Source organism: Zasmidium cellare (assembly GCF_010093935.1).
Source record: "Zasmidium cellare ATCC 36951 unplaced genomic scaffold M409scaffold_33, whole genome shotgun sequence".
Lineage (NCBI taxonomy): Eukaryota > Fungi > Ascomycota > Dothideomycetes > Mycosphaerellales > Mycosphaerellaceae > Zasmidium > Zasmidium cellare.
Window position 1 is genome coordinate 229,280 of NW_022986977.1, and position 24,893 is coordinate 254,172.

General features: G+C 51.8%; 11 protein-coding genes across 11 annotated transcripts; 8 read left to right on the plus strand and 3 right to left on the minus strand.

Moving 5' to 3' along the window:
- Positions 1-434: 434 nt before the first annotated feature.
- On the plus strand, positions 435-2,370 carry M409DRAFT_68852 (uncharacterized protein; the record flags this gene model as incomplete). Its single annotated transcript, XM_033818015.1, has 3 exons — positions 435-765; positions 836-1,432; positions 1,499-2,370. The coding sequence occupies 3 exons, from the start codon at positions 435-437 to the stop codon at positions 2,368-2,370; spliced, it is 1,800 nt and encodes a 599-aa protein (XP_033663772.1).
- A 159-nt stretch (positions 2,371-2,529) lies between these two features.
- M409DRAFT_57936 (uncharacterized protein) lies at positions 2,530-3,938 on the plus strand (the record flags this gene model as incomplete). The annotated part of the gene is made up of 4 exons (XM_033813772.1): positions 2,530-2,664; positions 2,702-3,011; positions 3,047-3,507; positions 3,561-3,938. The coding sequence occupies 4 exons, from the start codon at positions 2,530-2,532 to the stop codon at positions 3,936-3,938; spliced, it is 1,284 nt and encodes a 427-aa protein (XP_033663773.1).
- A 2,099-nt stretch (positions 3,939-6,037) lies between these two features.
- Positions 6,038-6,649, plus strand: M409DRAFT_57937 (uncharacterized protein; the record flags this gene model as incomplete). Its single annotated transcript, XM_033813773.1, has 1 exon — positions 6,038-6,649. The coding sequence occupies one exon, from the start codon at positions 6,038-6,040 to the stop codon at positions 6,647-6,649; it is 612 nt and encodes a 203-aa protein (XP_033663774.1).
- Positions 6,650-7,713: 1,064 nt separating this feature from the next.
- On the minus strand, positions 7,714-8,891 carry M409DRAFT_57938 (uncharacterized protein; the record flags this gene model as incomplete). The annotated part of the gene is made up of 3 exons (XM_033813774.1): positions 7,714-8,176; positions 8,236-8,613; positions 8,812-8,891. The coding sequence occupies 3 exons, from the start codon at positions 8,889-8,891 to the stop codon at positions 7,714-7,716; spliced, it is 921 nt and encodes a 306-aa protein (XP_033663775.1).
- Positions 8,892-11,293: 2,402 nt separating this feature from the next.
- Positions 11,294-12,735, minus strand: M409DRAFT_68853 (uncharacterized protein; the record flags this gene model as incomplete). Its single annotated transcript, XM_033818016.1, has 3 exons — positions 11,294-11,721; positions 11,780-12,460; positions 12,678-12,735. 3 exons carry the CDS (start codon positions 12,733-12,735, stop codon positions 11,294-11,296), a joined length of 1,167 nt encoding a protein of 388 aa, XP_033663776.1.
- A 195-nt stretch (positions 12,736-12,930) lies between these two features.
- Positions 12,931-14,812, plus strand: M409DRAFT_26740 (glycoside hydrolase family 97 protein; the record flags this gene model as incomplete). Its single annotated transcript, XM_033808248.1, has 2 exons — positions 12,931-14,036; positions 14,113-14,812. 2 exons carry the CDS (start codon positions 12,931-12,933, stop codon positions 14,810-14,812), a joined length of 1,806 nt encoding a protein of 601 aa, XP_033663777.1.
- A 1,156-nt stretch (positions 14,813-15,968) lies between these two features.
- On the plus strand, positions 15,969-17,845 carry M409DRAFT_26741 (uncharacterized protein; the record flags this gene model as incomplete). The annotated part of the gene is made up of 9 exons (XM_033808249.1): positions 15,969-16,172; positions 16,259-16,453; positions 16,498-17,034; positions 17,088-17,258; positions 17,304-17,363; positions 17,413-17,507; positions 17,553-17,640; positions 17,689-17,778; positions 17,828-17,845. 9 exons carry the CDS (start codon positions 15,969-15,971, stop codon positions 17,843-17,845), a joined length of 1,458 nt encoding a protein of 485 aa, XP_033663778.1.
- Positions 17,846-18,040: 195 nt separating this feature from the next.
- On the minus strand, positions 18,041-20,155 carry M409DRAFT_37360 (uncharacterized protein; the record flags this gene model as incomplete). The annotated part of the gene is made up of 1 exon (XM_033810718.1): positions 18,041-20,155. The coding sequence occupies one exon, from the start codon at positions 20,153-20,155 to the stop codon at positions 18,041-18,043; it is 2,115 nt and encodes a 704-aa protein (XP_033663779.1).
- A 384-nt stretch (positions 20,156-20,539) lies between these two features.
- Positions 20,540-21,235, plus strand: M409DRAFT_57942 (uncharacterized protein; the record flags this gene model as incomplete). The annotated part of the gene is made up of 2 exons (XM_033813775.1): positions 20,540-20,605; positions 20,657-21,235. The coding sequence occupies 2 exons, from the start codon at positions 20,540-20,542 to the stop codon at positions 21,233-21,235; spliced, it is 645 nt and encodes a 214-aa protein (XP_033663780.1).
- Positions 21,236-21,536: 301 nt separating this feature from the next.
- Positions 21,537-23,354, plus strand: M409DRAFT_68857 (uncharacterized protein; the record flags this gene model as incomplete). Its single annotated transcript, XM_033818017.1, has 2 exons — positions 21,537-21,705; positions 21,787-23,354. The coding sequence occupies 2 exons, from the start codon at positions 21,537-21,539 to the stop codon at positions 23,352-23,354; spliced, it is 1,737 nt and encodes a 578-aa protein (XP_033663781.1).
- Positions 23,355-23,871: 517 nt separating this feature from the next.
- On the plus strand, positions 23,872-24,838 carry M409DRAFT_26745 (uncharacterized protein; the record flags this gene model as incomplete). The annotated part of the gene is made up of 4 exons (XM_033808250.1): positions 23,872-23,944; positions 23,997-24,091; positions 24,143-24,375; positions 24,433-24,838. 4 exons carry the CDS (start codon positions 23,872-23,874, stop codon positions 24,836-24,838), a joined length of 807 nt encoding a protein of 268 aa, XP_033663782.1.
- Between the last annotated feature and the right edge of the window lie 55 nt (positions 24,839-24,893).

Below are 24,893 nucleotides of genomic sequence, written 5' to 3' on the forward strand. Positions count from 1 at the left end.
CCATCATCGTGGTTTATATGCACAAAACTTAGTTCTAGGAATTCAAGTTAGAAACCCGAGTCTAAGTAGATTGGTAAGGAAACGATTAATAGCAACCGATCTACAATTTCCTTTCATTCTTAATTAGCTTGTATTCTACACTCTCCCTTGACGGTCCCCAAATGTTCGATGTGTTGGTGAGAGATAGTAACGAGTAACTTCAATTCTATGTTGCAAAGTCATTACTACCAGTGGACCCATGAACAAAAAGCCATTAGCACTTAGGGCTCAAAGCTGATGAAAATTTCGGACTTTCTCGGACAATCGCGGAGCCGCAGCTACGCTCTAAGGAATGCCTTCTGCGACCCCTGAATGTGCTTGTAATATTAATTAGCCACGACGATTCCGCTACCTCTGCTCTTCGTGAACTCGATATCCACATCGAAAGTGTGATAATGCGGTATTCTTCAGGTGCACGAGCACTATTTGCGATTTTTGTGCTCTTGAAACCCCCATCAAATGCTCATGGGTTAGATGCCACTCCCCGTCGTGTACAGGGAAGAACAGCGAACGAGTTGGAGCCATACTCCCTTCCTAACAAACACACAAATGCTAGCCGTGCAGTGGCGATTGCGAACAAGCGAGCAGCTTTTCAGTATGGACCCGGCATAGATGGAGGAGTGTCGTCACCCGCGGGTCCCTTGGGACAGAAGTATGTCGCCACAGCTTCCAACATTACTAATACCGAGTCGGACGCAGAAGGCATTATTACTACTTCTGATAATAGTACGGCTGAGATGGACCTGTCGAAATTGCGTGTTATTAACTCGGTAAATGTCGAAACCGTACTAATGAGTTGGAAAGTACAATGGTCTCGCTAATGTCCGAGATTATACACTTCTCTACAAAGACGAATGGATGGCGAGCGCAAGACCGACTGGCATCGATCCTGGTATGCTCCACAACTATACTTCCGACCTTCTTTTCAGCATGAGTAGACTGTCTTTCAGTCCTTTTGCAGTAAGAAGATTAGCCCCGTACGAAACTCTGCCGTTCAATGTGGATCCTTCCGCGGTAATGTCCGTTACTGGACAATCATTGGAAGAAGTACATCAAAGTGGTAAATTATTTTACGCCGACCACCGTGCACAGAGACAGCTCAATCGTACAAAGCTCTATGCGCCGGCATGCGATGCTTATTTCTACATTGCGAATGCCAGCTCTGAATTTTTGCCGCTCGCAATTCGAAGTAATGGCAACATTAGCCTCGTTTATACTCCAATGGATTCACCGGACGACTGGCTACTCGCAAAGATGATGTTTGAAGTCAATGACTTCTTCTTTGCACAAAACGATCATCTGGCAAGATCGCACTGGGTCTCAGAGGTCGTGTACCAAGCCGCCATTCGGACCTTGAGCGACTCCCACCCTATACTTGGACTTCTCAACAGACGTAAGTTGAGACTGTTCGGCAACACATTGATTGTCGAAGTACACGTGACTGACAAGATTTCATCAGTTATGTACGGAGCGTTCGGTATCCGGCCTCAAGCACGGGAAATTCTCTACGACCCTGGAGGTACGTTCGACAGTTTTTTCGGATTTGGGGGCGCGACATCAATCACGTTCGCGAGAAGGCTCTACGCGGACGGTTCAGCTGGTTCCTACCTGGATAACTACCTACACACGAATCTTAGACGACGTGGGCTTATTGACTGCAATTATGGACCAGCCCTTAGCTCATTCCCCTTTTACGACGACGCACATGCAATCGTAGAAGCTATCAGAACCTTCACAACTTCGTTCGTTAACGCGTATTACCCCGATGACGGCGAAGTTTCAGAGGATAGCGAGCTTCAGTCATGGCTTGTAGAGACAAACGGTCCTGCTGGCGGCGTCAACTTTCCTACAGCTAGGGACATCGTAGGCCGATGCTCCCTTGTCGACCTCCTGGTTCATTTCGCCTATCTCGTCTCGGCAAACCACCACGCTATAAATACGAACTCGCTCCTCAGTACCGCAGGAGTGTACCCACTTCACTTGCAAGCTCTTTATCGTCCACCACCATCAGTAAAGGGCATTACCAACATTGTCTCGTACCTACCTCCACTGCAACAATGCCTCGGATTTCTCAACATTGAATCAGCATTCTCACGTCCGTTGCTGGCTAATTCCAACCGCTCTTTGCTGCACATGTTTGATGACGGCGAATTTCTTAATAGAACGAACAATTTGACAAGAGCTGCAAACGCGGAGTTTAAAGCCGTTATGCAGCTTCAGAGCGATAAGGTCAAGTCACGCGGTTTTGACGAGAATGGATTGAGTCAGGGCATGCCATTCGTGTGGAAAACATTGGACCCGGCCGTTGCTCCTTGGAGCCTTACCATCTAGATGCAGGCGACATTGGCACGACATGTTGCGTATCTGTTTATTCCAAAAGTTGACTCAGAGCAGTGAGTCTTGGAGAATGAGTTCCGCTTTAGCGATGCCATACCGCCTTTCAATAAGTGCATCGTATTAGATCGAATTGGCGCACCTCTTAAATGCCATATGCCTGCTTTTGCGAGAGGAGGTTCTGGAGGGCGTGTGGTCACGTCTCGCTCCGGGAACTCAACCACGTATGCAAGGCGCGAGCCTCTGCGTCGACGCTCTGTAACACCTTTCGCGTCAGACAAAGCGTCAAGGGTACGTTGGTGCACTATGAACTGAATGACACTGACAGACGTGCGCAGATCTCTCACGGACCTGCTTGGGTCAAGACCTTCGACCTTCAACAGATCTTCCAGCGTCAACAGGTCTCAACCGGCAGAGCGAACGTCACAGTCTTCACCCTCGCACTGATATGCATCCGCCACAAGATCAGACACCGCCTGGTTCACTGGACCCATCACATGGCCAAATGCCGTTCTATGGCGTTTTTGCTCCACCTCCTGAGCCACAGAATCTGACTGTCGACGCCCAAGGAGGGCAATCCGCCCCCGATATCCAACAGCAGCAAGTAGACGATGCTGCTCGGCAGCGACAGCAAACAGGTCATACTGCATCACAGCAGCGACAGTAGCGACAGACACAGCAACCCGGCCATGGACACCCGACGACTGGCTTCTCCGGGACCCACTCTTCAAGCCGCAGTCGCCGCCCCTAGGCCAACAGTTCCCTCATGTACGGAAGCCGTCACTGCTGAATCGCTCGCTTGGCTCAAACGACCTTCTTGGCATGGCATCTTCTTGGCTTGACCCTGAGGAATCTACACCTCATGGTCCGTCCGGAGACTCCACCTCCGCGGCCACACCTGGTCGTCCACTCATCCCACGACCTACTCAGCCTGCCATGACTGGCGCTGGTGGACTCAACACTGGTTCTACGCCGTTCGGATTCGCACCAGAGAGTCACCCCTTCACGTTCCGCCCCACCGGTGATACTCAGGCCAACGTTGGAGGCCAAGATCCTCCTGCTTCTTTCCCTCAACTGCCAGCACAAGGTGAACAGCTTCCGTCTCCAACTGCTACACAGCAAGTGAGCGAGGAAGTGAGCGGAGGCCAAGAAGCTCCAGAGACTCAGTAGGCCCTGACCCTAGCCAGCTTCCTCCGACTTCTGCGCAGAGTGGCACAGCTACCAGCCAGACTGACCCAGCTCCTTCTTCATCAGCAGCTACAGGTATGGCTCCGCCTCCAGCTTCTGGACCGCTTCCTACCCGCAACGAGCCACTCCGTGTGGCGGTTCACAGCCCAGCTCGCATCGCCAACTCTGCACTCGACGAGAAGGCTAAAAAGATGGTCAACAAGATCTCTACCGGTCAGCTCGAATCGTGCTACAGAAAGTTCAAGAACAACCAACCCCCGGAATGCTGTCTTCTCATAACCGTCGTCGACTCCAAGCCTCCAAGCTATTCTCGCTTCATCGACACGTACACAAAGTGCCCGAAATGCAAGGGACTTGGTCGTCTGCCAAGCAAGTAAAGAGGTTCGAGAATCGTCGTTGAGGGCAGTTGTACATTAGTAAGATTGAATCATTGGGGCTCTCGATGGCAGGCGTTTTTTGATACTTGGTTGAAATGTCACGGCATTGCATTAGTATCTCTTTCCTTGGTCCCTACCCTCCTTCATTTAGCATCGATGCTTCTCTTCTCCTTTTCCATGCACATCGTTTCCCTTCGCTCTTCGTTTTCTCCCTCGTTAGTCTTCAACACCGCCGCCAGCTTCTACACAGATCATCTCTTGGGAAGATCGACGGCTGATTTCACACCACAGAACCTCGATGGGCAACTTTCTGAAACGAATCTCGAGAGGTTTTGAACCTGAATGAAATAACATCCGATGTGGTGATATCAAGGGTGCAAGTTTTGCTGCAGGGTTCACCCCTGACTTCCTGTCTGCTGTCAATGCCGCTTCAATAGGATGATTGGAAGTGGAGAGCCGGATGGTCTATTGGCCTTCCATGCCTTGACTTTCACACATCATAGGACGCACTTTGGGTGGCAGAAATGCTACGTCTGTGAAGTGGTCAGGTCAACGACCTGCTCGTTGGTGGGTGGGAGCTAGGCGAGCTTCGTCTGCCCTTCACACATTACATTTAATCCCTATCGCGGAGAACTTTGGGAGACTAAAATGATGAACGGGACTAGAAGATTTCAACACAGGTGATGTCTGACACCGCAGAGCCTGTATGGCGGCTGGTCGGAAAGGGGATGCATTGAGGGCTGTCTGTGGTATTCACACACCCACTTTCACACCACCAGTGGACATTCTTGAGAAATGGAATAGTCGCATGAGACGACTGGATCCTGGGAATGCGTCGATCGAAAAGTAAAATCCCATCCGAAGATGTGATGCAGGGGAGAGGTTTCACTGGCTTTGGGAAGCAGTTGCGCCATCTCATGCCCACGCCTTCGGCGGGAGGTTTTTGAAGAAGCGAATTTGCTCAGAGAGATCGTTCGAATGGGGAAATACATCGTTCGAAGGCGTTCGAACGGGTGATGCTGTAGAGGTGGTCACCAACTGGGTAGGCTTTCACAAGCACCTGCGCCGTCGTTTGTCCATGCCTTCGATCGGGGAGGTTTGAGAGGCAAATTTGCTCGGAGACCGTGAGAATAGAGAAATGCACCAATCGAACGCATTCGAACGGGTGAGGAGGGGTGGCGGTCATCGCCAAGGGTATGCTTTCACAGGCAACTGCGCCATCGTTTGTTCAAGCCTTCGATCGAAGACTTTTAATGGCAAGTTTGTTCAGCAAGTCTGTACGAACGGAGAACTATAATGATCGAAGGCCATCGAATGCGTGGTGGTGTTGTAGCAGGGGTGGTCACCGGCTGGGCCAGGCTTGCACAGTCAACCGCGCCATCGTCTTCCCACGTTCGATCGAAGAATTTTGAGAGGCAAGCTTGCAGAGAAATTCCGTGCGAATAGACACATGCATCAATCGAAGGCGTTCGAATGTGTGGTGGTGTTGCGGCAGGGGTGATCACCGGCTGGGTCAGGCTTTCACAGGCATCGCAACTCCAGACCGGTTCCCACCCGCGCACGCTTTTCGCCTGGACAACCTGAATAGACAGATTTGCTCAGTGAACAGAGTTGATTGAGACTCTATACCAATCGATGGTTGAAACGGTATTTGACAGGAATTGCCGAATTGGGTAGAGTCCTCTTGGTGAGGCTTTCACGGGCTGCGGCGAGGCAACTACACTTCAATCCTTCCACACTTTCGTATGGACAATCTGAAAAGACAGATTTGCTCATTGAGGCCGTCTGAATGAACATCTACCACGATCGAATTTTCAAATGCAGTCCGACCGCTGGTGCTGGCTATGAGGCAGGAACAACCGGACCGGAAATATGTTTCGATGGGAGACTTTTGGGAGAGAAAGTTGTAGAGTAGGATGTGCTGATTCGAGATCTGTATCGTTCGGTGGTTCATTTGTGAGGTTGGTAGTGGAAGAGGCGGTGAAATCGAGGAGTGAGGCCTCCCGCTGCATTCACGCTCTCACCACCGCATCCTTTTGAGTGAAGAGTTTTGAGAGGCAAAGATGATCCCTAGTTACTGCATATTCCAGAATGACATCATGGATATCGTCGACCTGGGTGCGGTGGTAGTGGGAGGTGATGAAGTACAGGGTCTAACTTGCGACTGGATTCACTGCTACAGCACGACCCAGTTTTCGACTGGGATATCTTTGGAGGCAAAAACTATTTTTAGTTGTACAATATTCGATAACCGTATCGTTCGAAAGATCATCTGCGGGAATGAGTGGAGGATGGAGGAGGTGGGTGACGCTTACTGGCTGGCTAGCATCTGGATTCACACCCTTTACTCGGTCAATGACTTAGAGGGGCACAGAAGATATCTCATCGTCACATTTCTCGTATATCATCCAGATGGTAGTGGTGGAAGGCGGTGGCTGTGGGAGATGGGAGGAAATGGTGAAGCTCAGGGGCTGGCTGGCAGCTGGATTCACGCCACACCACGACCGCTCTTCGATTGGAAGACTTTGAGACGTAGGAAGATCATGGTCACACTGCTCATCCAGGGGATAAGGCATTCGAAAGCTCAAATGCTCTGCTTCGGGGGTAAGCTGTTGGAGAAGGGGGTGAAGCTGGGCCGCCTCCCGCATGGATTCACGCTGGCCATGTACATATCTTTCGTACAGAGAACTTTGGAAGGCAAAAACCGTTGATTTATACCTGCTGGTCCTGGGTATGGATCGTTCGAAAGCCCAAAATCTAGGTGTGGTGTTGGAGCAGGGGTGAAGCAAAGCTGGCTTCCACGTGGATTCACGCTCGCCACGTGGTTTCCTTTCGAATGGAAAGGTTTGAACGACAAATCTTCATGTTCAGCAGGTTAGAATCAGGGGCTTCGTCAATCGAAAGTTGAAAGGCTGGGTGTGGAGTGGGAATATGTGAAGTCCCTTAACCTGCCGGCAGGATTCACGCAAGGCTGGCAGCACCTTTCGCCTGGGATGTTTTGGGAGGCAAATACGTTCCGTAGGATTGATAGATGCAAGCGATGTATTGTACGAAAGATCAAATAGAGTGTGTGACGTTGGACGGGTTGACGCCTGGTCGTCAGCTTGGAGGCAGGATTCACGCATACGCTGTAGGTCTAGTCGGACGGGTAAGTTTGGGAGGGAGATACGATTTCTGGGAATGGGGGACTCTTGTAATGCATCATCCGACATCTTAGATGCATAGTGTGGTGTATGGGGGACTGAAGCCATCTCCATCACCCCTGGCTTTGCAGAGGGATTCACGCACCTCGCTCGGATGGGGAACTTTGCGAGACAAATACGTTCATTTGAAGCATGCATTTCAAGTAATACTTCATCCGAGAGCGACCGACTCTGGGTGTGGTGGTTGCAGGGGTGAAGTCTACCCCAAGCTTTCCAGGTAGGATTCACGCACATGCAACATTACTCGGATGAGGGACTTTGGGAGGCAAATGTGTTCGTCTGAAGCACATAAAAATGGTAATATCTCGCCCGAGGGCATGCGATGCGTGGGTGTTGTAGTCGCAGGGGTAATGGCTGACCTTTAGGATTCATATACATGCAGAGGAAATCGCTCGGATGGGGCACTTTGGGAGACAAATATGTTCATCTATGGCGTACGACTCAGTTATAATGTCATCCGAAAGCATACGATGCGTGGGTGTTGTAGTTGCAGGGGTGAAGCCGTGAAGCCTGCTACCTAGCTTGGAGCAGGATTCACACACTCGTAGCGAAAATCTCTCGGATAGGGAACTTTAGGAGACGAATGTGTTCGTCTGAGGCATGCAATTTAGTAATATCTCATCCGAGGCCATACGATGCGTAGGTGTGGTAGTTGCAGGGGTGAAGCCTGCCACCCAGGTTGGAGCAGGATTTATACATGCAGCGAAAATCTCTCGGACAGGGAACTTTGGGAGATAGATATGTTCGTCTGAACTATGCGACTTAGTGATTATCTCATCCGAGGCCATACGATGCGTAGGTGTAGTGGTTGCAGGGGTGAGGCCTTCTGCCCAGCTTGGAGCAGGGTTCACACATACATAGCAGGACTGCAGGGGCTGTGTAGGAGACCTGTTCGTGTGCAATGGGAGACCTGCGTGAAGCATAGGGGAGGTGTTTAACGGATGTGTTTGGATGGTGGTTTGGGGAGTAAGGCCGTCGGCAACGCTGCGAGGCTGCCAGCTGAATTCACGTTTGGAGAAAAGAGCACTTTCACACCTGCAAATTCACACACCTAAGACATTCGCTAACGAGGGTTGGATACTTGCGGAGCACACATCGTCTCTTTCATAGATACAAGATCTTCTTGGAAGGCAAATAGGCTAACCTTCTGGAGTTCAGGAGGCAAATCTGAAGCATCTTCTTTCACGGAGGCAAGTTTGCTTCGACTCGCTTGAAAGAAGCACCCATCTGCTTTCACGCACCACGGCTTGCATGTGTCAGTTTGAACGAAGCACCGATCGTCTTTCACGCTGGGAAAGTTAGGAGGCAAATCTACCCGATAAGTGCGCTTCGAAGCACCATCTTCTACGTCTCGTACTACGGAAGCTTGGGGACAAATTCGCACCCATCTTCTTAGAAGGCAAATCTGTTCGCTAAGGCTACCCTTCAAAGCACCCCTCGCCTTCCACGATAGGGAAAGTTGGGAGGCACATCTGCACGTCTCGAAGCACCTATCTTCCCTTCTCTTTCACGTACCACGTCTCGTCTGGGGCAGCTTCTTTCATGATACTAAGTCTACCACTCAATACCCACCTCGCCGCCGCCCTGCCCCATGCCCAGGCGTAAGATCCGAAGGCAAGTTTTCAAGCACTCGCAAGCACTCGTCGAGGCACCCATCTGCTTTCACGCACCCATACTCGCTTGTGGAAGTTTGAGAGACAATTTGGTCGTTGCGCCTACCGTATCTCGTCCGTGGAAGCTTGGGAGGCATGTTTGCCCGTTTGAAGTACGCCTTCGAGCACACGTCTTCTTTCACGTACCTCATCTCGTCTCAAGAAATTTTGAAAGACAAATTGGCTCGTGGATGCCATTTCGTAGGCTTCGAAGCACCCGTCTTCTTTTACGCAGCCCATCTTGTCTAGAGAAGTTTGGAAGACAAACTGGCTCGTTTGAAGTACCTTTTGAAACCATATCTTGCGTTGAAAAACAGGTTTCCTTATTTGAAGTACGCCTCGAAGCACTCATCTGCTCACGCACTTGGCATTTGCTAGCTGAGGGCCGTTTGGTAAGTACGCTTTGAGGCACCCGTCGACTTTCACGTACCTCATCTCGCCTAGAGAAAGTTGACGAGGCAAATGTGCGAGAGTCAAATGTGTCGCAGCATTGAAGATCTGTTCTAGAGGGTTCAGATGACCGGGTTGATGATCGGAGATGCATGCGTGCAGCAAAGAGCCTAAACGCGTGCGTTGAAGACCCACAACTTCCTAAACTGGGAATCAAGGTTTTTCTGTCTAAAAAATACCACAAACGCGTACTTCCACGCGGTTCTCTAAAGCCCCAGGTAAAAGCTGTTCAACTCACTGCAGCGGCGGGTTGTCTCGTGTAAATTGCAAGATGGGCTTCGCACGCGTTTCTACGCGTTTGGTCGCGAGTACAGATTTGGGGATCAACTCCGAGCTAAAACTAGACATGTTCTAATTCGCATTAATTGCCAGATCGGGATGACTCGCTTAAGCCTTTCTAGAAAGTTTCGAAGTGTCAAGCGCTCTGTTCAAGGCCCTAAGATCGCGTCTAACTAGTGCGCTGCTTGTTAGTATGCTAGATGCAACGCGCCTTCATAGTTACAAAACCATAGAATAGACTTAGGGCGTACAGCCAACATGCCTGATCTCGCACGTCGACGCGTCAAAATAAAACCTTTTAATCCTTTAGCAAGGACTTTGACGCATAAAAATTGCAGCATTGAAACCCCTCAAAGACGCGTAAGCAGAGCGCGTCTTTCGACTTGGAGAAGCGCTTTTGGGTGCATAGATGCATTGCTCCGTCTACTCACGCGTTGGTCCACTAACTGACGCGTCCTGGGACAAGAGGACGCGAGACTTGCTAGTACGATTCGTTTTAGAGCGCGTTTGCGCCCGTGACACGCGCGTGGTTGAAAGACATAGCCATCCATGCGCTATGTCCAAATCAGAAAGTTATTAGGAGACATGCATAGTTCGCGTACATTTAATAATGTTAGGTCGATGCGTACATCTAGACGCCTCGTTCTACATCTGAGTACTTAACAATTAAGGGAGGGCACTAGAGTCGAGTATGGAGGGCGTCTTTTAAGCAACAAGACGCGTCTCCAATGTTTTCTTCTAAGTATGCAGCACAAAGATCATCACGCGTACCTTCCCCTTTAGATGACCAAGTGTTCATCACTGAGCTTGTTTTTAATCGTACTTCGACACTGCAAGACCTGTACTAGATGCGCCGAGGGTATCTCATCCAGATTAGGAAATTAACACTTCGGTAACATCCTACAACCGGCCTCTGGACGAGGTATAGCGCCCGTGCATTTCTGAGATGCGTGCTTTGCAATTCGCTTAACGCTTTGTGTCACCTGTAGACGCGTAACAAGTGCAAGAATGTACTGTTTGACTATGTAGCGCGCATCTCGATAGTGAAACGCGTATTCAGAGTTTCTAGCGCCTCGTCTAGGCGGGAAGCGCGGGTGATGCGTCGATGAGGCTGCGCAAAGCTAAAACCCACGCACCTGAGAATATAATCAAGAAACCGACGCGCTCTTGTAGCCGGCTTTCAATTGTATTGCACTAACAACCTCCTAGGCGTGTTGAACAAGTGAAGTAACGCGCGTCTTGTGAGTTCCGGTATAAGTTTTAAGTCGAGGAGGCGTTCTTGTACTAGGGCGCGTGGGCTATAGCTAGGCTCTGTTCTTTACCTATGCCTAAGCGTTTGCTGTCCAAGTCCTGAACAAGCTAACATTTTGTACAGTAAAGTAGATTGTTACGCGCCAATTCATCTTCTTAGGAGAAAAACAAAGACTCGTAGGGCGCGTTTACGACAATCATCTTTGCGTGCGTTTTATGTGAATACTTCGAAACGCAACGTTGGACACTTCAAAGCGCAGATGTCCAGGTTAGGAAGTTAAGACTGAAAACCTTTCCACATTGCGAAAATCCAGATTGGGAAATTAACACTGCGTCTGTTCTAGCATTGTCCCAGCTCGCAGCAGACTCTTTGGACAACGGTGAGTCTGTGCTGTTAGTATAAGCGCTCGTTGTTCCTTGTTAGCCAAGTTAGCACTTTGTACGTCTATGCCTCGTATAAGAAACGTACCAATATAAAGTCTGGTGCTGAACTTCGGGTCCTACCTCCCTAAAATCCCAATCAAAAACAAGCAATATACTCCATCAGGTGGCTCGCGACCTTGACGTGTCCAACGTCTGTTGGATGGTTCGCGGGACTGTAGTCGTTGTGTTGCATAATGCCCGTGGTGTTAAAGTAGTAGACGAACCCTTCACCCCCTTTCTTGTTAAGCCTGCCGCCGTTGAAATGCTTCACAACATCTTGGATCTCGTAGTAGAAGCCGCTCTGCTCCGTCCACGTGCTGTTAGTGCGGGCCCAGCCCTTCCACAGTGACTGTACTATGATATGGGATTTGGGCCATGTCGTATGGACCTGTTGAATGAGGCTGACGTAAGCGTTGTAGAACTGATCAGACGAGACATTGATGTCGGTTGCGTTATCGTTGGTGCCAATGTTGATGACGGTAATATCTGGAGGTGGGCGAAGGCCGAAATCCCAGTCCGGTGGGCCTGCAGCACGTCGTTGTCAGTCGTCACTCTGACGTTGACGAGGAGGGTCGAGCCTTACTATCGCCGTACATGTCTATAGCACGTTGACTGGTATCAACCGTCTTACTCCACTGGAACGACTGCCCACGGCTGTTACCATGGCATGGCCGATCCGTGACGCAAATGCCAGGAAAGGCCGTGATACTGAACTCGGTGTCGCCAAAGCCATATCCAAGGCCCCAGGCGTACGTGCTGATGCCCTCGAACGTAGCCGCATAGCCAGCGGTGAGTGAATCGCCGATGAATTGCATCCGACGACTGTAGTCAGGAATGCGGACGAGCCGTGCTGGGCCTCCTGAAAGATGGACTTGAGCAAGCTGGACGCCGAGGGCCCAATTGGTCACGTGCAATTCCAAGGTTCGTGTGCTGGACGTGGTCAAGTTCCACCCAGGTGTTCGTGGCATTATCAAGAGGTGCGTTGAGTTGGCAGTGACATTAGTCAACATCCAGTCCTGGCCGTCCAATCGATACGCAACAAGAACTCCTGCAGACGTGTGACCCCCGAAGGTGCAAGCTACGTTGTCGGCCTCGAAGCCAAATTTCAGGCCTGGAGCAGACCACCACGAGATGTACTGACTATCCCAGCGACCTTTGTACGAGATCTCGGGAGAACTAGGAGGGTAGTGTTGCCAGTCGCCATCAAGTTTGGTCGCGGTGTTGGGATAGTCGGCCTCCCGAGCCTGGCCATTCTGGAATATGGCTGCAGAGCAGACGTACAGGTACGCGACAAAAGTGAGGCACACAAGGCTCGTAAACGGCATATTGAAGGAGCCGAGGTCACTTTCCCAGCGATCTCTTAGGGAGACCTCAGCGAGCTTGTTCTCAAACAGTGGCTTTTAATAATGCCTGGGAACAATTGCGCTGAACCTTTTGGGTAGCAATGCAAAGCTCTGGCAGTGACGTTCGTCGACAATCACCTTCCTCTTCCGTACTGTTCCCTAAATAGGTGATTAGGGATGTGGTAGACAAAGACATTTCACGCAAAGCAGTATATACACCGTGTTAGGAAACTGCCTGAAGAAATCCACTTGGTTAATGTGGCGTTTCAACAAATCAACTGAGCCCAAACAACAACGTGGATGACGACATGCATTCGACACCATCGACCCAAGACTCTTCATACAGCAATCCCGCCATCGAGCCTGCCGACAGCACAAGTTTCATCGGAAAATGTTGTGCTGGACAATTCTATACCTCGTCTTCTTGGGCACAGCCTGGTGCTATACGAAGCCCTCCGGGACAGACCGCTTCACATCTCCGACAGGGAACCTGGAGGTAGAGGTGACCTTACAAGGCGGACATCTGAGCTATACCGTCTTCCTTCATGGTTCTATGATAATCAATCCATCCTCTTTGGGCGTAGTCCGGAGCGACGGAGATTTCTCCAACAACTTGGTTGATTATTCCTCTGAAAAGGTACCAGCACGTGTCGAAGACTACACTCTCCTCCAAGGCAAGCGGCGCAAGGTCCATGCCGTATATAGCTCATATACCTGCAGCGTCGTCACTGCCACGCAGGGGTCCTTTGAGGTGCAGTTTGCCCTCTCAGAGTCGACGGTCGCTTTGCGATATCGCTTTCCTGAGGACGAGTCAGTCGACAGTCGGACAATCTTGCATGAGAATACGACCTTCGCCATTATCAAATCTCCCGGAGACTTCCAGCTCATGCAGCCTTATGATACGCCAACTCCCAAGTACCAAACGTTCTATCAACCCCGAACTGATCGCCGGCGCGCAGAGATAGGATCCACATCCGGAGCTGGCGTCTCGTCTACGGGATTCGCATTTCTGGCTCTTTTCAAAACGCAAACGGCCCACTCAGATGCGTGGATAGTTCTCAAAGAGGCTGGATTTGATGGAACGTACCCAGCCAGCCACATTGCGAACGTGAGCAGCAGCGGCGTCGTCTCCCTGGCGTTCCCTCCAGACGATGACGGCAACGGCGCCTTCGGGTCCGGTCGTCCTCAAGGGATCCTGCCATGGACAACGCCCTGGCGAATTATCTCTATTGGAACAGATCCGGCTGCCATCGTCAGCGACACTAGCGTGACTGATTTGTCGGAAGCCTCTCAGATTCGCGACACGAGTTGGATCAGGCCTGGCGCGGCGTCTTGGAATTGGTGGGCTGATTCGTCCAATCCTTTGAACTACACGGCCAACAAGGAGTACATCGATTTAGCATCGCAACAACACTGGCCATACACCGTGCTTGACACGTCGTGGGATCAACAAACCGATAGCACAGGACACAACGTGTCCCTGTCAACCGTCATGGCGTATGCTGGGTCCAAGGGGGTCGGAGTGTGGCTATGGATCAATTCGGCGGGACCGAACAACAATGCGGTTACAAAGAGATCTCCTCGTTCAGCCTCGCACCAGACGACAGACGATGGCGAGACTGGCGGGTATGGGTGTTGTCGGCCTCAAGGTCGATGGAATACAGAGTGACAAGCAGGAGATGATGGCGTATCTACTCGACATCCTGCAGGACGCAGCCGAGTTCCGTCTGATGGTCGTCTTTCACAACTGCCCCTTACCGCACGGCTGGGAGCGCACCTGGCCGAACTTGCTTTCCTCAGAGGCACTGATTGCGTCCGAGTACCTTGCGAACGCGAAGACGTCGTATGCGCCGCAGTTGCCAGAGAACAACGTCAACGAGGCTTTTGTGCGCCTCCCTATCGGCCCGGCAGACTACGCACCAGGCGTCTTCTCGACTGCCCACCATCCCGGCGACGCAACCCTGACGACCTACGCTCACGAGGTGGCCCTGAATGTCATTATCGACTCCGGGCTACGTACTCTCCCGGATGCTTCGCAGACATACGAACACCTCATTCCACCCGATATCACCCGCCTACTGGGGACGCTACCCTGCGTGTGGGACGAGACAACCTTTGTCCAGGGAAATCCAGGAAAGTATTTCGTCATCGCAAAGCGCTCTGGGCGAGACCTCTATATTGGCAGGCATCAACGGCGAGACAGTGAGCATTCCCCTGTCCACTACCAACGATACCGCTACAGGTGTCGCCCGCAACGTCACCATCGATCTTAGACCTTTTGGTGTGTTGTCCAGCTCCGCTTTTGCAGTTGTCGACACAAAGGGCAGTCGCGTGTGCAGAGTCCAGCACGCGCAACTACATTCATCCCAGCTGAATTTACGAATGGAGCCATTCGGAGGCTTTCTGTACAAGTTCGAGTTGTCTCCAAGGAAGCAGTAACGCGTTTATAGTATTCTCAATTTTATACCATTACTATAGACCTAACCAATAGGAAAAGGAGCTGTTGAATTGAAATGCGGCTGCGGCTAGCAGGTAGGCGCAGTAGGATATGTTATTACTGCCGCAGTCTTGCGATTTCGCGCAGGAGTTTTCAAACTGCGCGGCCTGGCGAACTGCGCAGTTTGAACGAAATACTGCGCGAGGGGCAGTACTTGGGCAAAGTCGGTTTGGGGGGTGCAGTAGGCTAGCAACTGCAATCGAACGGGCCCGAAGTATTAGGCCTTCCTTGAGTTTTATGCTCCACTTCTAGTCGTCCTTCCACGACATCGAGTCTGGTCTCGGCGATGGCATTTCATTCAAGCGCATACTTGACGCATCTAATACGTTTGTTAACCAGGACACCTGCTCTTCTTCGCGATCTTCATCATTTCCACATTCCCGCAACATAGCGCTCACCATGTAATGGTTGACGTTTTTGGCACTAACACGCTATGGATTTGAAAGACAACTGCTGGTTGATATTGATTTGGGAGCCAGCACCGGGTAGTCGAGGACCGCTCTTATGACATGGAAAAGCGGGCGCCCGGGATTGAACAGCAAGCATACTCGCCTTTCGCCCACAATTCGATGAACGACGAACGCGATCGCACGTCCATCAGCGTACTCAAACACATCTCACCCCGCAATGCCGATCAGCTTCACAGCGGGAGAAGAAGAAAACATTCACCTCGAGGCGGGGAAGCGACAGGTGCTTGGAATGCTTAGCGGGGGGATGACGTCCAGTCTTGATTGGCCCGAGACTCACGAGACGAGCAGGCCACATGCGGGAGGAAGCTTGGTATGAGATATTCGATGAGGCTCTGGCGATTTGACTTGAAGTATGATGATGGTGGCTCGCAGGCGGGATGATGTACCGGCGGAGGTATCCTCTTTACATGGAGCGCATTCGCTCTCTGTCATCGTACCACCTCATTCCACCACCCATCCACCATGAACGACATGGACGAGAAGCGTAGTGACAGCTCGATCGCACCGGACATCCAATGGAACGAGAGACGACCTAGCGAGAAGCTCCCAGCCGTCGAGAGCGCCGACATCGATCCATCCACGCACCGCCTCATTAATCGCAAGTTCGACACTCGCATCCTTCCCTGGCTCTTTGGCATGTGGTTGCTCTCATTCATTGACAGGCAAGTTAGCATCCGACCGCTCCACTGTGCAATGTTTTAACCTTTTCCAGAACTAACATTGGCAACGCGAAAATTGACGGCCTGGTGCAGGATCTCAACCTTCAAGGCCAAAAGTTCAACATTGCGCTCGCCATCTTCTACGTCCCATACATCTGCGTCGACGTCCCGAGTAATCTCGTACTCAAGTATTGCAAGGCGGGATACTATTTGCCGGCCCTGTTGACATGCTGGGGATTGGTGGGGACGTTCATGGGGTTCGTGAAGAGCTATGGAGGGCTGTTGGCGGTGGGTCCAGATCCATATATAAAAGGTGATCGCTGACATTGTAGGCTCGCTTCTTCCTTGGATTATGCGAGGGCGGCCTGCTGGGAGGGATGATCCTCTACTTGTCCATGTTCTACCAGCGACATGCCATGCTGTGGAGAGTGGGACTCTTCTACTGTGCGGCGCCATTGTCGGGAGCTTTCGGTGGCCTGTTGGCGACGGGGTTGGCTCAGATCAAGACTCCAGGATACAACGGGTGGCCGTTCATCTTCTTCGTCGAGGGTGCCATCACCACAGTCTTCGGCATCGTCGCCTTTTTCTTCCTCCCAAACACCCCTTCCGACGCCAAGTTCCTGACTCCAGAGCAACGAGATGCGGCAGTCAAAAGGATGGCAGATGACAGCCAGAGCGCATCGACACGCGATGTTGATTCCGAGAAGTTCGACTGGCACTGGGTCAAAGTCGCCCTGCTGGATGTCAACGTGCAGCTGCTGTCTCTCATCTTCTTTCTCATCATCACTCCCATTTACAGCTTCAGCCTCTTCTTGCCTACCATCATCAAGAGCCTGGGCTACAGCAGGGTGGTGTCGCAACTCTTTACTGTAAGTTCGGCCGATCGAAATCTTTGTGCTGCACTGACGACGATATGCTCGAGGTCCCGCCAAATATCTGCGGCTTCTTCACAGTTCTCTTCGCGTGCTGGATATCCGATCGCACCAAACAGCGTGGCGTATACATGATCGTCGGGTGTGTGGTGACGATCGTGGGATATATCATGCTTATCTCGACCGACCGCAAGTTGATCCAATATGGCGGAACGTTCCTGGTAAGGCCGACAACTGTTGAACGTACGCTTGCTAACAACGTCCAGGTCGCCGCTGGGATCTTCCCTTGCAGTCCTCTCGTCATGGCCTGGCTATCGAACAATCTTGTGAGCCGTACGAGTAGTTTTGAACGATCCAGACTGACTTTCTTCCAAGGCACCACACTTCGTCAGGGCCACTGGAACCGGCTACCAAATCATGATTGCCAATTTCGCAGCCTTCATAGCCACCTTCACATATATCGACAAAGAGTATGCACCCTGAATCGCGTTGAGGTCCATTCTGACCATGTGTAGCGCCCCGAGATACATCACTGGCCATGCGATCAATATCGGAACAGTCGGCGCGGCCATTGTCTGCATTGTCGTATTGCTGTTCTACAACGTATGTGATGTATCTCCAGCTCGAAGCTCTCCACTAACACTTCACCAGCGAGTTGAAAACCGGAAGAGGGCCAGCGGGAAGAGAGACAACAGGCTGCAAGAGGAGAGCGAAGATCGGTTGGGATCGAGACATCCAAATGTAGGCCACCCTCGACGAGACCAAAGTGTGTTGCTGACAATCGATACAGTTCCGGCTTACTTTGTAAGAAGTCGTTGCAGAAAGACCCAGCTTCGATATGTCCCACTCCCGTCTTCCATTCCTGCTTTTCGATCCCTCACTCAATTAGCAAACGCCAGCGTGAAAGATCCATCCTGAACAAGCTGGCGGGAAGTCTCACCTTCAACACACAAGCCCAGATGCCTCCGATCATCTTAGAAGTCTCCAGACGGATGACCAAATCTCACCTCCCCTCAGCACGCTCCACGAGCTTCTCGTCCAGTCCGACCGGCTCGTAAACGCTCCGATCGCCCTTCTTCTGAGCCCAGATGATATCTCCTTTGATGTAAACAATCACACCTCCTTTGCCAGTCGCACTGGCCGTGATTCTGAACAGTGGAGATCCAGTCTGGGGATGCGCCTCGCGTAAAGGCACCATCGTGAGGTCTTCTTCGGCACACCAATTCTCGACAATGTCCTTGAAGTCTTGCACCAAATCTTGCGCGACAGGCGGCGGTTTTGCAGCAGCAGCCTGTGCTTCCATCTTCTTCCCAATCTCCTTTGCGATGGGTCGTGCTGGTCCAGCAGCAGGGGCAGCCAACTCAGTCAAAGGACGGCCTTCCTCTTGCAGATCGAGTGCCCGATTGATCATTTGATCGCCCTTTTGCCACTCCCTCTGAACATCAGCATTCGCCATGAGCGGCTCTGGAATTTGCTGCTTCCACCAAACAAGCCACTGCCCAATCTCTTGAAAGCTTGCTTCGTCAGAGGTGAGCCAGAGATGGAGAGTAGAGAGCCACTTGGGGAAGAACTCAGCCACCAGCAACCGTGCCAGAGTCTCAGATTTGAAATGCTTTTCCCAGCCGAGAACATTCTCCAGTGGTGTCAGGTCTTGATCTGAAGGGTCAACCTCAAAGTGCTGCGACAGATGCCGTGCCAGTCTTGGCAGCAAATGGTTGACAAATATGTGATCGAGTTCAGAATGCAGTAGGTTCCGCCATTCCAGCAGACCAGGCAACACCCCTGAAGCCACATCCCATCCATCAAGAACTTGCCGTAGTCGACGCTTGAGACTGGTAAGTAAACCGCTGGTGGCTTTGGGGTCGAGTTGGTAAGGTGGAAGGTATGGGAGCCACGGGAAGAGCCAAGTGTGGGGTTGGGCGTGTTTAAGAGTGACCGTCTTGTGATGATGGGTACGCTTCCTGGGATCCCATGTCTGGAGAGCTGCGGTGAGCTTCGGTACGATGAGCTGGTCCAGGAGATTGCTGTAGATGAACGCAGGCAAGAGTGGCCGCCATGCATGAACGAGACTCGTCAGTGGATTGTGATTGAGCACATCCCAGTTGGTGATGGCTGTGCGAAGCTTAGGGAGCCAGATGGTGTACATCATCGTTTCGTAGTGTGATGTCGCTTTCTGTCGTCTTGATCTCCCATAATCGTCATCAAGATCAGCATGTTTAGTGGCGACCTGTTCCAATGGATGCAACCCAAGCATGACTCTTATCGTTTGAAGATCAGGCACCATGGAATCCGGATGCTCGAGTGGTTCCCAGCTGGCCATTTGCTTCTTGAAAACCGGAGTCAATGCCCCAATGGCAGCCTCTGACAGCCCATATCGCTCGACATCATGTTGGTGATCTTCTTGAATCTTCTTAACCTTGTCGATCACAGTGGTCCACTCTCCATGTTCGTCAGTATTAGAAGAGGCTGTCAATCTGAGACTCTCAACAGCTTCAACAACAGCCTGAAGTCGCCGAAGTTCATCTTTCTGCTGATCGGCTTCCAGTTGGTGCTGACCAGCTTGCTCTTCAACATATATCTTCTGCTCTTGCACGCCATGCCAAGCTTCAATGAATGCTTCAAGCTCCATCTTCTCTCGCTTGGCAATCTTGTCGGCTTCCGTATCTGCAGGCTGCCCCGTGCCCAACATGAGACCAGCGGTGCTTGTGAGCATCTTCGTCTGGTTGCCAGTCGCGTCGATGATCGAGCTCAGCATCTGTGGCGGTACATCCAGTCCGGGAGCGGCAGCTTGAACGTCTGCCACAGTCTTGTATCTCGTCTTCTGCTTCCTCGATCCACCACCCGGAGTGCTTGTCCCACTACCTGCACCACTCACTCCTCCTTTTGTTTTCTTCCTCCTCTCCTTGCGCGCCTTGCGCTCCTCCTCACTGCTATCCTCATACTCCTCGCCTCGTCGTTCAGCGGCTCGTCGTTGCTCTTCCTTGTACTGCTCGGTTCTCTCCTTGACAGCGCCAACACCGGCTCCCTGAGGTCGTAGCTTGACCTCGATCGGGTTCACGATACCCTCGCCACCCTTTCCAAGACCCTGCCCCTCCTTGTAACCCATCTTGGCCATCATCTTTTGCGCGAAGGTCGACATCTTCCCTCCACCTCCACCTGCAGCGCCGCCGAGTTTTGGTGCTTTGTGAGGGCCATTGCCAGCGCCTTGAAATTTGCGCTTCGCAGATTGGCCGTCCATGCCGCAAGTCGAGGATGCTCAATGTGTGGACGACGAAGTTGTGCAGATGGAGTCAGTCTTGAAATTCATGGCGCATGACTCGCGTTCGCTTACTTAGCGTCGGATCGGATCTTGTTCCCGAACCGAGCTGTAGATCGCCGTCGCCTCTGAGCTCACTGATGATGTGCAGGCAGACAACCTCGACGACGTCGAAGAATTACCAGAGTTTCAAGTTCGAGAGCCGCCCAAGCATCCCACATAGTCTCCTGCGAAGCGACGCCCAACATGAACCGGCTGTTCGGCGCCAAGAGCAACACCCCCAAACCCACTCTCAACAGCGCCATCTCAAATGTAAGTCGACCGTGCGTTGATTGAGCAAATGCGTTCTTATTGTCCTCGTAGGTAGACACACGAATAGAAAGCATCGACGTCAAACTCGCAAAGCTCAACGCCGAACTCTCGCAGTACCAGCAGCGGCTAAGTCGCATGCGAGATGGCCCGGGCAAGAACGCTATCAAGCAGAAGGCCATCAAGATCCTGCAGCAGCGCAAGATGTACGAGTCGCAAAAGGACCAGCTACAACAACAGAGTTGGAACATGGAGCAGGCAGGCATGATGCAGGACAATCTCAAAAACACCATGGCCACGGTCGATGCCATGAAGACGACGCAGAAGGAGTTGAAGAAGCAGTACGGCAAGGTCAACATCGACAAGATCGAGAAAATGCAGGATGAGATGGCAGATTTGATGGACATGGGGAACGACATCCAAGAGAGCATCAGTCGGAGTTACGACGTGCCGGAGGACGTGGACGAGGCAGAGCTGGATGCAGAGCTGGAGGCGCTGGGCGATGAGGTGGACTTCGGGGCAGAGGCTCTGGGAGAGGGAGAGATGCCGGGTTTCCTGCAAGAGAGCGCTGGTCCACCTCAGTTCATTGACGAAGCTCCCGAACAGAACAAGGAGAGACAGGCAGCCACGTGATGGCACTCACTTAACGTCTTTCACATGCTGCTCTTGCATCTCCCATCGCGCACGTGGCGGCGCTCGGTCCTCTCACTCGTGCATGTGACGACGGCGATTGTCGTTGCACCAAATCAAGCAGCGTTTGCTGCTGCGGGTACGTACCGCCGCCAACACCGCCGCTGTTGTACGCACGTTCCACGTCCGTGGTTTTGCCTGTCAAGAACATCCACACCAGCTCAAGTCAGCCTCACAATTTTGAGGACTTCCACAAAGGTCAACCTGCAACATGGAAAAGCAAATCCGCGACCTGTGCAAAGGCATGGGCGATGCCGATGTGGTTCGGGTAGACTCAGCTAGTGCCACCAACCTCAAACACATGATTGACAGGCTCTCCGTCTCAGCCCCGACACTGCAAGGCCATCATGAACCGTCCGAATACAAGACCTTGGACATGCTCGAGCATACCTCATTCGAACGATTACAGCAGGGTCGACGCCTTTCGAAAGTCGCTCTGCATGCCACTGTTACTGAAGTCAAATACAAACACGGCGCTCTCATTTCTGTCCGAGACGAAGATGGAGCCTCGTTCTTAGTCTGGTCGATCTTCTTGCGGCCATTCGGAATGACTATCGCTCATGGCATGAAGATTGCCATAAAGGAGCCCTTTCTTGGACAGTGTCCAACTGGCGACCTGGCAATTTGCGTGCATCATCCCACGGACTGCATTCTTGTCGACTCATCGTCTCCGACGACAAAGCCTCCACTACCCGCCACACCATCCTGCTCAACACATCACATTGCCATACGCCCAAGCAGTTTGGGAGGACGGGGTGTCTTCGCCACTGCACCGATTGGCGCTGGAGGTCTTGTCGTGCTTGAGAAGGCTTTGGCTTTAAGCGACAGCGTCGACGCCGCCACGTACGGGAACGGAATCGATGGTATTTTGGAAGGAGAGCGAAGCAACGGGAGGAAGCTGGCCCTCTTGCAACAAGTTGTAGACAAGGTATGTAATGACGGAGAACTGCAGCAAAAGTTGTTCGAGTTGCATGCTGGACAGCGACCGCCAGTATCACCAGACGACTCCGCCCTGCCCGCTCCTCTTTCCACCGCGGCGTTCGACACCTATCGCGCCCTCGCCATCGTCAAGCACAATGCGCACACAATCATTCCTGGCAATACGTCCGACCATCACGACATCTCGAACAAGGCGGCTCGGCCTAACCATCCATCTGCGCATGACCAAACTCCCGGCATCTGGTTGCAGGCATCGATGTTCAACCATTCATGTCTTCCGAACTGTACCTGGGCTTGGACGGGAGATTTGTTCGTTGCTCGGGCCAATCGAGATATTGCCGCCGATGAGGAGTTGACGGTGGCTTATGTCCCGACTTCATACGACTATGAGAAGCGCAAATCCATTTTGAGATCATCAAACGACTTCGAGTGCTTATGTCCACTGTGTGAAGCAGACAAAACCGCTGCACGCACCCCTGAAGTTCAGGAAGCAGTCACCAAAGCCCAGCGTCTGCCGAAATATGTAAAGGGCGGTTCTCATGAGGAGAGAGTCAGGGAAGCGGCAATGCTGGTGCGTTCAGCAGTGGCTGCGTATCCTCGCTCCATATACACCGATCCAGATGGTGCTGAGCTGCCGTGCATTCAGCTTGCCGAACCTTTCTATCATCTTGCCCATGCCATGCTAGATCGAGCAAAGAACGGACATGACTGGATCGCAACATCTTCCGATATGAGGAACAACGCCCGCTTATACTTCACCGCGTGCGTGGAAGTCGGTCTGGGTTACAAGCTGGTCTTGGATCAGCAATCCCCATACTGTGAACTAATACTAATGAAACACAGCCAGCCAAGGCCGATTGGTGTTTTAGCCTTCATGGGCTTGGCTGAGCTCGCTTTCATCGACGGAGACAAGATACGTTGCAGGGCGCTGAAAGCATGTGCGAAGAAATTGTACGGAATCTGGTATGGAGAAGACGCCTCATTCAAAAAGCAGCACTTATACTACAAGTGTAAGGCCGAACCGCCCGAGAAGGGAAAAGTGTCGTCGTCGAAGGAATGGGAAGAGTTGAAAGCGGCGATGTTATTGAAGTCGACGGTGCCACCGAAATTGAGTGCAAGTTGAGCTGTATAGCGACAGGCGCTCGCATATCACATCGATGGAGAGAGTTCAGGACAAGTGTTATTACTGAGATAAGGATTGGTTTCAATGAAGAACCTCAATCTACAAGTGTAGTCAAAGACGAGAGGATAGGAGTCCTTTCGCGAGAACTTTGCTGGAATTGATCTAACAGTCACGTGCATTCATGAAGTCTCCACTTTTTCTGACCTCACTCTGGACAGCTTGGACAGCTGCGTCCACCCACAAGCCAGGGCAGCCCGCTGCGCATTAGAAATATACAACGCCCTTGAACGCCTAGAGCCAGGCTGATCGTGGCACCGACCCGAGCAAGAGCTTCTCCATCTGCTGTCGCTGCATGAGGCCAATATATAGGTTGGTCCTGTTTGCGCTGCTAGCTTTCATGTTTCGTTCCCCTCTCTTGCGGCTACAGCAATCCGCGTCCCACTTTGCCAGAACCACAGCTCCCATCGTCAGGAGGTCTTTCTCGAATACATCTACTGTACTGCAGAACAACGATACCATGTCTGAGAAGCGACCCGATTCATTGATTGCCAACAAGGGCTTGGAGTTGTTGACGTTTGGCACCCCGAACGGTGAGTAAGCTTGTCATGGTCAAGTTCGTCCTCCACTGACATCTTCATACAGGCCACAAAGCGAGCATTATCCTCGAAGAGCTGAAAGAGGCTTACGGAAAGCCAGACTATGTTTGGCAATCGATCCACATCGGCCAGAACATCCAAGTACGAACACCCACGACCTTGCAGGGAACACCGAAGTTAACAGTGCAGTAGAAAGAGCCGTGGTTCACTGAGAAGGGACCCAATGGACGTATCCCCGTCCTCGTAGACCATGATAACGGTGGACTTGGTATCATGGAGGGTGCCGCAATCCTCTCGTACTTGACACGACACTTCGACCCTGAGCACAAGTTGTCCTTCACGCAGGACCCAGAGCTTTCGCTTTGCGAACAATGGGTTGCATGGCAACATGGCGGTCTTGGTCCGATGCAGGGGCAGGCCAACCAGTAAGAAACTACTCAACCGGCATACTGAACGAGTACTGACAATGGCTTCTTTCCCAGCTTCTATCGACTCGCTAAAGAACGCATCCCTTACCCCACCCAGCGCTACGTCGGAGAGACCGAACGTCTGTACGGTGTACTCGATATTCGCCTCAAGGGTCGTGACTACCTTGTTGGAGATAAGTACTCCATCGCTGACATCGCCAACTTTTCGTGGGTGAACGTGGGATACTTTGCAGGTGTAGACCTCGAGCAATTCCCCAACCTTTACAAATGGTGGGAACGCATCAACGCCAGACCTGCTGTAAAGAGAGGCGTTGCGATCCCCAACGAGCCCACGATCACCAACGAGCCGTACAAGAGGAGGATAAAGGAAGAGCCGGAGTTCAAGCAAAAGGAAGATGAGCTTGCCGAGCTTCTCAAGAAGGCGAAGGAGCAATATGATTACAAGTTCTCGGCACCATGATCGCAAGGTGCTGGTAGTACATTGTATATTGTATGACATATCACTTGGCTACTTC